At 46.4% G+C, this 12,746-nt stretch overlaps 1 protein-coding gene across 1 annotated transcript in view; it reads right to left on the bottom strand.

Moving 5' to 3' along the window:
* Positions 1-2,050: 2,050 nt before the first annotated feature.
* COL23A1 (collagen, type XXIII, alpha 1) overlaps positions 2,051-12,746 on the bottom strand; it is a 17,949-nt gene continuing 7,253 nt past the window's right edge. Inside the window, exons 10-21 of the mRNA XM_010284192.1 lie at positions 12,421-12,465; positions 11,814-11,903; positions 11,380-11,451; positions 10,568-10,609; positions 9,645-9,671; positions 9,136-9,207; positions 8,990-9,043; positions 8,726-8,752; positions 8,161-8,214; positions 7,402-7,488; positions 3,391-3,429; positions 2,051-2,456 (exon numbers count right to left, since the gene is read on the bottom strand). Coding sequence (XP_010282494.1) covers positions 2,454-2,456; positions 3,391-3,429; positions 7,402-7,488; positions 8,161-8,214; positions 8,726-8,752; positions 8,990-9,043; positions 9,136-9,207; positions 9,645-9,671; positions 10,568-10,609; positions 11,380-11,451; positions 11,814-11,903; positions 12,421-12,465 — 612 coding nt within the window. The 3' untranslated portion in view covers positions 2,051-2,453. The remainder of the gene's footprint in view (positions 2,457-3,390; positions 3,430-7,401; positions 7,489-8,160; positions 8,215-8,725; positions 8,753-8,989; positions 9,044-9,135; positions 9,208-9,644; positions 9,672-10,567; positions 10,610-11,379; positions 11,452-11,813; positions 11,904-12,420; positions 12,466-12,746) is intronic.

Genomic DNA, 12,746 nt, shown 5'->3' with positions numbered 1-12,746 from the left:
ATGGAATGGAAGTAAATAAAATGCATTTTCATTGCTGTTTTGAGTTACATAATTCTTGTTTCTTGATTTGTTAGTTGATCTGAATTTACATGGATTTAATCTATGTGATGACCAAGAAAATGGTCAGTAACTGGTAAAGATGCAAAGTACAGCCATAAAGCAAGCAACGCGTAGGTGTAGACCCTAAGCAGCTAACAAAGACAAAAGTTTACTGCCTACAGCCATAAGTCTTCTGTGTCCACATCTACCAAGCTAGACAGCCATTCACCAGCAGAGAACAAATGCTCCCAGCTGACTGAAAGGATAATCTCAAGGACAGCTAGGACCCAGTCAGATATCACAGTCAAACATCACCCTACCTGCGTGGAGCACTGAGCATGTTCCTACTGTTCTTCAGACTATTAGAGCAAGAAGTACCTTAGCGCTAGGTCAGCTTGTACAAGGCAGATTGCCCCTGGGCGGTCCCACGCCTCTCTCAATTCCTCTCTGGAAGTAGCTGCCGTAAGAAATGCAGTGGAACAAGGATCTAACAGAGGGTTCAGATCTACTGAATACACCAGATACGACTCCCTACTGTATTCTCTTAAAATCAAGGCCGCTCCCAGCTGACTGAAAGGATAATCTCAAGGACAGCTAGGACCCAGTCAGATATCACAGTCAAACATCACCCTACCTGCGTGGAGCACTGAGCATGTTCCTACTGTTCTTCAGAATATTAGAGCAAGAAGTACCTTAGCGCTAGGTCAGCTTGTACAAGGCAGATTGCCCCTGGGCGGTCCCACGCCTCTCTCAATTCCTCTCTGGAAGTAGCTGCCGTAAGAAATGGCAGTGGAACAAGGATCTAACAGAGGGTTCATATCTACTGAATACACCAAATAGGACTCCCTACTGTATTCTCTTAAGATCAAGGCCACAATGAGCCCTTACATCAGCTGGTTTGATACCGTGGTCAGGCTCTTAATTTCACCTAAGACTCCTACACAGAGCCTAGCAACTTGTATTGGGCTAAAGTATTTCCTCCAGAAATTATCTGTTAAATCAAAAAGGCATTAAAGTGATTGCATCACTGGTCTGGTTAGGATTAACTAGTCTCACCATTAAAAATCCATGGCTGGCTTTATTTGATTTTGTGTAGCTTCAATTCCACTTGTTGGATGAATATTTGTACATCTTTCTCTGTTCAATTTAAGAACTTGTTAATATAAAGCATCTCCTCCGTATAAAGGAATCTGATTGCCTCTTGATCTTCATTGTAAGCTGAACAGACTTGGCTGTAAGTCTTTCTCTTCCTCCCTGAAACAATTTTTCATGGCTTTTTACTGCACAATCTCTGTTTTTTCCAAAATCTTTAAAAATGTGAACAATGGAATAGTTTGCAAATTTTTAATTGATCTCACTTAATGCCATATGCAGATCTCAAAATCATAATTCTCCTTTTATTCATTATCCTGCTCTGCATGAGATGTGCCTGAGGTGAGATAATTTAGAGAAAGAGACCAAAAAAGGAGAGAGAAGGGAGAGGACAAGAGGAGTGTGCAGAGTTACAGAGTTTACAGTTAAAACCAGGTAAACCATGAAAAATCAAATGCAAATGAACCCTACAAACCAAGACAATTAAATACTCCAAACTCCCATTATGTGCTCTGTTGTTTAGGAAAACGCTTCAGCAGAGCCCTCCCTGTCCTGCAGCTCTCTACACTATGAAGTACTATGTTTTTGTGATTCGAAATTCTGCAGTGGAGGTTTCTTGGGGAATTTGGGTTCCACGGTAACGAAGCGCTTGCACATCTTCAGCCACAGACCCCAGAACAGGACCCAGAGGTGCTTCTGCTTGAGAAAAAAAGAATTTCTTGACAGTAGTGGAAATAACCAGAGGTTGTCAATGTTGTTCTGCCTAGCCAAAGAATTGCTATTTCCATCACACCAACAGCAGGTAGCAATGAATGGAGCTTGGCTTTGTTTCCTCGGCAAGTAGCAAGTCCTTCTCTTGTTTGACCAGACGGTGTACAGCAGCTTCTTTCGCTTCTAGGGCTGCATCTTTTTTTTCTTCTTTGTTTTCAGCCAGGTTTTTTCACCCTTTTAATGTGCATGTGCAATGCAAATACAGAGTTGAGAGCCGAATTAGGATAGGGAGTTCTCCCTCCTTCATGGGGTAAGGCACACAAGGCAACACGCTGTCTTAGTACTGTTAGTTCACGCAGCAACATTAGCAGTGAATACCGTTCATTCCCAGCTGCTGTCATTGGTACTTTCTATCAAATCCTGATGTTATCATGCGTATCTTACGGGTTTGGGAGCTTTACAGTATTTTCAAAGTCCATAAATGACAGAATCCAGTATAAAAAAAGGTCAATATATTACTGTTGAAAGGGTTTTTTTTCCTTTTTTTATACAAAAATTAAAAAGATCAAAATATATCACATTATTTACATATTGTGCTTCATGCTTAGAGATCACTGAAAAAGAACACACAGACAAAACATTTTAATCAGAGAGAAATGTTCCATTCGTTACATTTACTAATCTTCTTGTTAGTATTGTAAGGATTGGCATTCACATTTCTTTTAAAATTAACAGTACGTCCAAATGACTTACCACAGAATTAAAAACTTTTATATGCTAAGGGCGTGCTCACATTCTAACAGAGGGTTTGCAACATGCTTGGTATTAACTCAAACTGTGTCCACATACCACATGTTTGAAACTGGGTTAGTAATTCCACCCAGCTTCAGTGTCACAGCCTTGTCGGAGAATGAGGTTACAGCATCCTCCTCCAAGTCTGGATCAAATCCTCGTCCTGTGAGGGGACACGTCTCATTCTCCTGGGCTGCCTTCAGCACTTACAACCCCTGGCTGTTCTGGGTGGGCGAGACACTACGAATTAACCTGACCACCTCCACCCAGACGTACCGATTCGAGCACCGAAGCGGCGTAGTGGCTGTGGGTTATAATTACAATGGCAGAGAATTCTTTGGAAATAAATGTTTTGTAACTGGGACAATAAGGTAACCCCCTGTAAAAGTCTCAGCTAGAAGGTATAGGCTGTGTAAGTCGCATGAGCACGTTTTGCAGAGTGGTGCAGTCTTTGCATGAGTGGTTCCCAAACTGCCTGGGCCATAATAAAAGCCTAGCCTGAGCAAGCCGGAAAAAAGGCATTGCTGCTGACAGCGAGAAAGATTTTTCACGCTTAGCAAGTTCTTGGAGCAGTGTTCTAGCACCAGTCTACAGCTGTGGGGAACAAGACGTGAAGCTAGATGGAATCCTGCTTTCCCAAGGCATGACATTATGTCTGTTGCTTAAAGGATGTGCAGCAGCGCAAACAATCACCATGCAGCAAACAAAATTACCCACGACCTGCTCAAGGATATACAATTATTATTATTACTGTACCTTATGCCAACATCCTGCTACTGGCAGTCCGTCTGGTCCCTGCAAAATTGAATTTACAGATTTAATTTCTGTTGACAGTGACTTAAGTGTCAGACCTCAAAACCCGAAGCTCAATCTTAACAACAACGAAAGGTTTAGCAGCACCGTTAATTACCGTGCAAACCCCATTTACTGTATATGCACAAAAATAAATATGCAGGCAATGTAATCCGTGTGTCACGCACAACACAAAACTGAATATACCCCAGGGTAAAAAAAAAAAATCTACGCTTTCTTTTTCCTTTAAACAAAAAAGAAAATGTGAACAAATACAAAAATTTGGAACACAGTTAATTAACTTCATAATCTGCTTTGTAAGGGAGCGGCTTTTGCAATCGGACATATACATGGAAAGCATGATTTAGAAATGTGTTTTTTGTTAATGCTTTTTTCAGTTTGGGGGCGGTGATGTAATTTTTTTTCCCCGGATGATACCCTAATTGTGTTAAATTCGATCCTGCAGTACTTAGTTTCTTTAAGAAATCTTGAGTTGCTGAACTGATTGAAATAGGATGAGTTGTGGACTATGCAAAGGGAGGGAAAATATTTGCCTTTTTCTGATGGAGATACAAGAAACGTACAGAAATCAGAAAGCCAGAAGAGCTTCCTTACCCAGAGGAAAACACCGAAAAGGAAGGAGCCCCTTAGAAGAGGAATGGACTATGTATGACCGACTCTTTCAAGATTCTTTACAAGAAATAGCTGACTTCAGCCGCCTTTTCTGATGCTGGATTTTTTAAAGGCTCTTGGATCTCTCATTGCATGAATTTATGCATGTAGAGCTACAGAGAGCACACATGCACTGATCCTTCCCTCAGAGCCACCTCCAAATTAACTAGGGGTCGGAAGCCACGAGGATGTGTATGCAGTGGAGATAACTGCTAGTGCAAATATAGGTCAAAATGCATTTTTACATTTTTTACTGTAAATGTCAGTCATCACATTTTTTGTATTCTGTATTGATTTTATATGTAAAATAGCCTGTGCCCAATAAAACAGATGCAGTGAAGTAAGGTTACCCTCTCCAGCTACTTGTAGTGTAACAGGTCAAGTTATTTTTACATGCTTTCCTATAACAATAGTTAGAAAACATACACATTTTTGTGCTGACACCAGTAAGTATTTTGGTCCATAACTATTCATAACCAAAAAAAAAGTGTGACTTGTACACTTGCTGGAATTTCCTGGGGGTGAAGGGTAAAGGGGACAGGGCGCAGAGCAGTTGTTCGACCTTGAGACATCCTGACCTGCTGTTAAAAGTGCATCCTAACACCGATGGTCATGGGGCTGATTGTTGCCCTGGGCTGCTTCTCAAAATACTTACTTTGGCAATCATAAAACTCCATGCCTTTCTACCATGTTTCACTCAAGTGATTCCAAAATGACTTGTCAATTTAAAAAGAGCTTTGCAACCTGTGCGTAAGGCTCACGCTCATGCTCCTGGACAGAAAGGCAGGAAGCCGAGAACCCAGCAAGCCTCCGCTGCACCGTGCGGTGGAGAACGAAGACAACACTCTCAGCCAACATGCAACTATCCCTTGCATACGTAAGCGGGAAGACGTGCAAGTGCTTTACTAACTAGTCATGTAGTAGTTACGTGTTGGAGAAGCCACCTACTGCAGTTTACAATGCCTTTACTACAGATGGGTCTTGTGTTTTCTATATAGATACTCAGTAAATAAAACATCTCTGGGGAGTAAATACGAAGAGCTGAAGCAGGCCTGCTGCTAGTAATTGGGTTTCTTTGACACATATGAAAGTAATTTAACTTTTTGAAAGAGAGACAGCTTACTGCCCTTTTGTTTCTCTGAAGACAACTGCAAATCATCTAACATGCAGCATTTTCCATGGTTAAAAAAATGAAAATAAAACAATGACCTCTTTTAGCTAGTCATGCAGAGCCCGTTCGGGGAGCAGAGCACGAACCTTCCTGCATAACCGCTGGACTTCAACCTGAGCTCTGCGGCGCAGAGCTACGTGCTGACGCAGCAAATGCCCTTCTAATGCCCAGAGCGCCGGTGAGCCCGCTCCGCAGACCTGGCCCTTCACATGAGGAAAGCTTTCCAAAACCCAGCTGGGAACCGGATTCACAGGGCTGTGGCACCACAGGCATGAGGGGAACCAAACTGAGCCATAGGTGCCGAGAGAAACCAGAACTAATTTTTAGCATCTGTTACCGTAAGGAGCAAGCATGCCCTACGTGATCCTCCCGTCGCTTACGCTCCTTATCTAAAGTCATTTTAACCAGGAGGAAGGCGGCACGGCCGACACCTTGGCATCCTTCCCTGAATTCCGCAGTGAAACATCTTGTTCCAGCTCTGCTGCCTTGTGTCCTTCCTCTCCCTGGAGGGATTCGCTCCTGGGGACAGGGCTTGGCCACAGCAGAACCACACACAAGCCATGCAAGAAAGAAAGGGAGCAGATACTGTACCAGCGGGCAGGGCACGCTCGCCCCGTCCAGGCCTGGTAAACCTGGGTCCCTTTTGGTGCCTGCAATGCTACGGTCTCCCTGTTTGAAAAAATAACTGTTTGTTGAGAATGATAAAAGACACGGGAGTTACTCAAAGGGACACCCGTGTTTCGGCAGAGGAGGATGGGTCCAGAGCTTTACACCCCCGTTTCTGATGACACAGCAAGTCAGCGGGTTTTATGGTAGGGAATTCACAGACACATAGTCTGTCATCTGGGAAAGATCTTCTATACACAAACCAGAGATTCACGTTTGCAGCGGCGCAGCAAAAAAGATGAGGCGTTAATCATCCAGCATGTTGAGGGAGGAAGGGTGATCATCAGAAATGCAAAAATTATTGTAGCTCACATTCAATCACCCAGCAAAATAAAGCGTATTGATGGAAGGAGCTTTTTGCTGGTATAGTGGAGCTATACAACAGCTCTGAGTGCCAGAGCTGTGCAGGCAGGGTGAGAAAAAGTCACACATTTAGAAAAGAAACGGCTTTTTTGGAGCATGTTGGAGCAGGTACGTGGCACTCCTAGTTAGGTGCAGCTGAACTAGGGGCTAACACCTACATTTAAGTAGTTTTAGTTCAATAGTTGATGCAAATCACTGTCTCATCCTGCAGCCTCAAAGTTCTTTAGGGAAGGAATCTCTCTGGTTTTAGTCTTTATATGAAAAATAGTAAAGAAAAGGAGGTAAATTTTACCAGGCCAAAAAACTTCTAACAAACCAGTATAGATTTTTTTTTTTCTGGACCCTATCAAAGGAATGAGAGGCCCTGGAAGTGGACTTGGGAGATCCACCTTCGTCAGGCTCACACACCCAGGAGGTTTCCTGGAAAGCCTCTCTGTGTACACGCTGCAGGGCGACGGCCCGGGATGCGTCTGAGAAAGGACAGATCTGAGCCGCGAGCTGCTATCTCAGGCGGGGAAACACGGGAGGTCTCTTCTCCCAGAGGCACTTGGCAGCCTGGGGAGCTCCAGCTCATACATGGCTTTTCTTCGGCAGAACTGAGATGCTATCAACCCCGACCCGCCTCCCGGCACAGCAGAGCTAGAGCCAGGCTCATCCCTCGCTCGGTTTGCGGAGGCGAAGGGATGGAGCTGCCCTTGTTTGCGAATCGCCTCCCATCCGCCGCGCCGAGTTACGCCCCGATTTCAAACGTACTCAAAAGCCAGGCCGGCAGCTTCACCAGGGCACACTTATCTCCCAAAGAGCATTACTGAAGCCCATTGTTCCCGACTACAATAAGAAGGTCTTCACACAAAGATTCTTTATTTTTACTGCTGTGGCTTGCTCCCATCTGGCCGGAGAGGAGCCCTTACAGCGAGCAGTGAACTTCCAGCCACGCAGATAAAACAAACCATTAAGAAAAGTGAGAAAACAATAACCATCTGCTCTGATTTACTGCGAAATAAAGAACTACCAAATCCTCCCTCCCTTTCCCTGGCTGCAAAGCCGTGTCCCCTTTCAGTCCCAGCAACGGACGCTTAGAACGAGTGAAATAAAAGACGTACCACGGGACAAGGCTGATCCAGTCCGGGAGGGCCTGGTTCCCCCTTCTGCCCTTTGGCTCCTTTTCTCCCCGGTATTCCTCTCTCACCCTGTCAGTGCAACAGGAAAACTATCAGGAACAGCAGGGGAAACACCTTGGCTTTAACTCGCACAGCACTTGCGGAGTCCCACACCTCACCCCGGGTAGGCACGTTTGCACTAGGCGTAACCTCAGCTGAGTAATTAAATCACTGTGAAAATCTTCCGTTAAAGCTGGGTAGAGATATTTTAATAGATAATTTTACAACAGACTGACCAGTTTCTGCTAGAAACCAGGTTGGTATCTGACAGTAAGTGGGAGCACCAGCTTCCAGCCACTGCCCTGCGCGCAGCTGGGCTCCTGCCTCCGGCTGGGCACCCATTTATTTAAGGATCCCTGTAACAAAGCCTTTGACTTGGAGCCATTTTCAAGGTCTATAAACCAAAACTAGCAATTCTTTACAACCCGGAGCTGTCAGGCTGCTCCAGCTCCCCACAGCGGTTGTGCTGGGGAGGGGACAGGCTTGGGAAAGCACTTCCAAGGGGGTAGGAATTAACCGCATGTCCTGCCCTACACCGGGGCGGTGAAAATACTCATGCCACAGAAAAGGCCTTGCAGCAGCGACCCGAGAAACGCTGCCAGGCTGGAGGGGGAACGAGCACCCAGGGCAAGCATCGCTGCCTGCCGAGAAGAGCGGCCAGTCCTGCCCCCACAAGCATCTCTACAGCCATAATGCGCTCACCTTCTCGCCTCTTTCACTTCTCTCTCCTTTCTCGCCCCTGAGACCTGGGAAACCCTATCAGGACAATTTTTAGATGGGAGGGGGAAGAAAAAAAACCCAACAGTTTGTAGGTTTAGCGTGCAGATGTCCCACAATCTCAGTTCAACAGAAGCAACCTCCAGCGATCAACCCATCCTCCCACAGTGAAGAATATAACATTTTCTTCCCCTTGACTTGGTATCTCTGCAATTTCTTGGAAAAGCTAGTGCTTAACCTACCCCAGCAACTTTACATCTATTGGAGATTTTTCCTTCACTGAATCCAATACAAATATTCTCAGCTGGGAAGGGAAACCCCCACAGCATCTTCAGCTGAGCAGTTATCGCTGTGCAGTGGAAGTAGTCTGGCAACTGCCCTGAATTCAGCCCTTTCCTACAGACATTGTTCCGTGGGCACCGTGTTTAAGGGACAGTAGTCTACACGGTGTTAGCTACGTATTTTTCCAACAGTGTCGAGCAATTTGATGGCCTTTACATACATGTTGTTTCATATTTCTACATATCCATTAATGTTTTCCCATACTCACATCCAATCCTGGCTCCCCCGGCTTTCCCTGCAGTTGTAAAAATAAAAATTAAGACATGCCGTATTGAGTTTGCTGTTGCAGGCAAACTTGTATCCAGTTAGTAAAATACTACGGTAGTGACAGCACAGCCTCGCCACGCGTCGGGACAGTGCCAGTAAGCCGGCTCCGCAGCTCTGGCAGGACCCACCGCAGCAGGGATTTTATCAGCCCCGATTTTAGGATTACACCACAATGTCACCGCTCCTTTCCCAAACCGATGTTTACCTTCTCTCCTTTGGTACCGGGTAAACCGATGAGTCCTGGAGCACCGGGGAGACCCTAAAGGAAGAAGAGAAACGAGGCATTGGGATAGTTGCCGTAAGGCAGGTTTTTGTCGACAGCCAGAGATGAGATACAGGAAAACGACTCACAGTGGGTCCAGCGTCGCCGTGGTCCCCCTTCTCGCCGCTATCGCCTTTTTCTCCCTTTGCACCGTCCGAGCCCTGCGTAAATCAAACAGCATCAACCGAGGAGACCTGGCAGCACTGCCCGGGACAGCCACCCCGCGCATCCGCCGCCTCCTGCCGCATCTCTGGGATGCCCATACCCGCGCCGCCGTTAACGCTTTCCTCTTGACCAGATCATATAAGAAAATAGTTGAAAATAAAGGTTTAAGCCTGTGGGTTTGGAAACCCCGACTCACATCTGCCACTGGCCCTCAGGACTCCATACTGGAGGAGGATTTAAGATCGTAAATGTGTTTGGAAGGAAAAATGGCTTGTTTTCCAAAACGTCAACTACTGAACAGCGCGACCAAGGGATGCGTTGTCACAAATAGTGACAAAAAAATCACTCCCTGGAGCTGACAGGCCTTTGTGAGCCTGTAAATAATGCACTGGCAGCTTAGGAACAGTGGGTGACATTTAACTTACTGACTTACTTTAGGCCCCTGGATTCCTGGAGGACCCTGTGGGAAAGACAATGATGCATTTGAAAAAAACAGAATTTAAAAACAAACCCCAAAGTTTGCTTCCCAAACCATTTCTTGCTCAAATTATGGGCTGACGACAGCCAAATATTTCTTTCCAAGACAGGTGGCAGTTCATTTGGTTCTCCGACGTCAGATCAGGGAGAAGAGGAACTGAAAACGACCGCTTGGCGTAAGATGCGGCAATAAAGCTCTGCAATACGAGCTTTGGGGAGCAAGAGCCCCGCAAGAGCTTTGCTGAAGCAAGTGACGGCAAGCCCCGGAGGGCAGCACCCTGCCAGCACGGCCCTCTGAGCCCAGGCAGGGCTGCGGACGCTTCCCGGGTTAGAAACACCGCTTGGAGACCCGCCCGGGTTCGGAGCGCGGTCTCTCAAGGTGCATCTTGGACGCAGCAGAGGCATCCAGACCTTCCCGATGCCCTTGACAGCTCCTCAGCCTTTTGGAGCATTGTCGGTACCGAACACCTCAGACGTCTGCATCAGAAATGCTCTGTGTGTTCATCGCTGCCCACATCCTCTCCCGCTGCAGCTGATGCCAAAAAACTTACCGACTTGGGCAAATTTGTGGGAACAGAGACACCGTCACAGGGGGAACAGGTTTTCCCATCCCATAAGGTTTTATCTTTTCCCCATCCCAAGGAACAACTTGGTTATTTGCAAAACGTGCCACAAATGCCGGTGTACTCTCCTAAATCAGGTACTTCCATCTCTCTGAAGACAGCACCCAACACTGTAGCTCTGCCCTGATTTTCTTCCCCAGATTCACCGCAGCCCGCAACGATTAAACAGAGCAAACCACCCTCGTCCTTAACTAATCACACGCGTAACAAATCTGCAGCAACGCTCAATTGCACGAGCCGCTTTCCAGAGTCCTACCATAGGGCCGGGTAATCCGGGGGGTCCGGGTTCAGGTATGATCTGCAGGGGGGAATTAAACAGCATGTTAACGAGGCTGGGCACAGAGAGAAGAGGGTTCGGCAATGGAAACCTCACACAGCCCAGAATCATGGTTTAATGCCCTCTGATTTAATGGCTTTAATCAAAATATCTGCTAATCAAAGGGTTGCTTGTAGGATTTATAAATAAATGAGTCTTACTAAGCACATGAATCGTGCTACTCTCTATAATGAGAGGCGTGATCCATGCAACTCAGTGTATTTGACAGTCGCAAAATGGATGTAAGGGAAAATGATGCCATTTTCTGCACAGATTGGAAGAAACTAGTCTTTTTGATTTAAAAAACCCAAAACAACAACAAAAGAACCCCAACCCACCACGGAACAAAATTAGAGCTCTCACGTCATTAATAAAAAAACTATCAAACCCCACCATTTTTGCTAAAAGGAAAAAAAAAAGAAAAAAGCAGGAATAAGGAAAAAAGGATGCAGAAATCCTATAAAACTGCAAGGAATCCAGTATGTTTTTGGAACAAAACGTAATTATAACAGCAGCATCAAATATCTCAACCATCCATGCAAAAATCTACAGTAACATTGTAGTGCCGAGTGTGCGGCGTGTTCTTCCCTAACGAATAAACCCCGTTTAGATCTATCTGGAAGTTCCTGTAGAAAACAGTTGGGTTTTGCTCCGCTACGCTGAGGGATACGGAAGCGGCGGCTCCAGCCTGCACACCCCGATTTCACCTGACCCCATGTCGTGGAAGAGGCTTTACGGTGCCAAGATCTTACGTGATTATTCTGCAAACACGGTGACCCAGTGTCTCCTTTTTCTCCTTTGTCCCCTTTTGGCCCTTCTGCTCCCTAAAGGATAAAAAGGTAACGCTGATGTGGCGCATCTTCCAGGAAAGCAAAAACGAGAGAAAAACACATTTGTCTTCCCCCAAACTCCAGCCTTGGCTCAAGCAAAGCTCGTGTTCATCCCCAGGGGACTCTGAGCAAAGATTTTTCTCCTCCTTGCTACTGGTTTCGATCGCCTTCTGAATAAGCCGTTATCATCATCATTAGCAAAGAAAATTCAAAGCTCCTGCATCCTCCAGCTCCACAGTACTGCAGCATAGACAGGCCACTGCTTAGATCAGCAAACGCGGCCACATACCGAGCATTTGCAGAAATCAGTGCGTTAAAGGACCGAGCAGCAGACGTATAGGGACAGAGGGACATACCGGCGGACCCGATAAGCCCATTTCTCCCGTCTCTCCTTTCTGTCCCGTGATCCCTGCGCTGCCCTGGTCACCTTTCGCTCCTTTGGGACCCTGGAAGTTTACAGAAAACAACTTGCTTAGGAGAAAACTGTTAAAAAAAAAAAAGCCCCACACCAGCCGTTTCTGCCTTTCTGCTGTTTCTCTCCGTATCGCGGCGTGAGCTCACGAAAACATGTTTTAATGTTAAAACTTATAAACGCCAGTTTTGCGGGCGCAGCAGAGTTTGGCTGGGCCGTATCAGGGACTGCAGCCGTGTAGGATCAGGAAGGTTTACAACAGAATTTGAGACGGTGTCTGATGAACCACTCGTAGAAGGAGCCCCTTTCGCTCGGCAGATGTGGCCACAGGCAGCATCTGCATGCTCGTGGCAGGGCTGAAAGTGGCGGGTGGTTCATTCAAGGAGATGTCCCTGAACGTTACGGGGCAGAGCTTGCTCCTGGCAACCTGAGATTTGCTTTTCAGCTGAAAAATTTGCTTTTTCCGTGACAGCTCTCACGGACACACAAGTAAACTCCTTTTTAACTCGGCTCCTGCGAGGTCTCACTCGCGCCAGCCATGCCCCACGCACCTTTTCACCATCCAGTCCAGGTGGACCCGGCAAGCCCAGCTCTCCCTGAAGGAACACAAAGAAAGGGGAGCCCACGGTAAATTAAATCAGGAAATCACCTCGGGAAAGCATTTTGCAAGGAAAGGTGTTATTCATGTGTGTCAGTCGTTGCGGTTATGGGTTTGGCGTTGCTCAGGAGCAGCAGCAAGGAGGTCTCGGTGATGTGCCAGCACTGCGGGCTCATACGAATTTGGGCGGCAGGGAGACCTCGAGGGGCACCGAAATCCTGCCCCATCCCGTTCTCCTGAGAGACGCCTGTCAGTAGGTTAAATTCTTCTCTGATAGAA

Source organism: Phaethon lepturus, unplaced genomic scaffold, assembly GCF_000687285.1.
Source record: "Phaethon lepturus isolate BGI_N335 unplaced genomic scaffold, ASM68728v1 scaffold27793, whole genome shotgun sequence".
NCBI classification, from domain to species: Eukaryota; Metazoa; Chordata; class Aves; order Phaethontiformes; family Phaethontidae; genus Phaethon; species Phaethon lepturus.
This window is presented reverse-complemented; position numbering and strand designations above follow the sequence as displayed.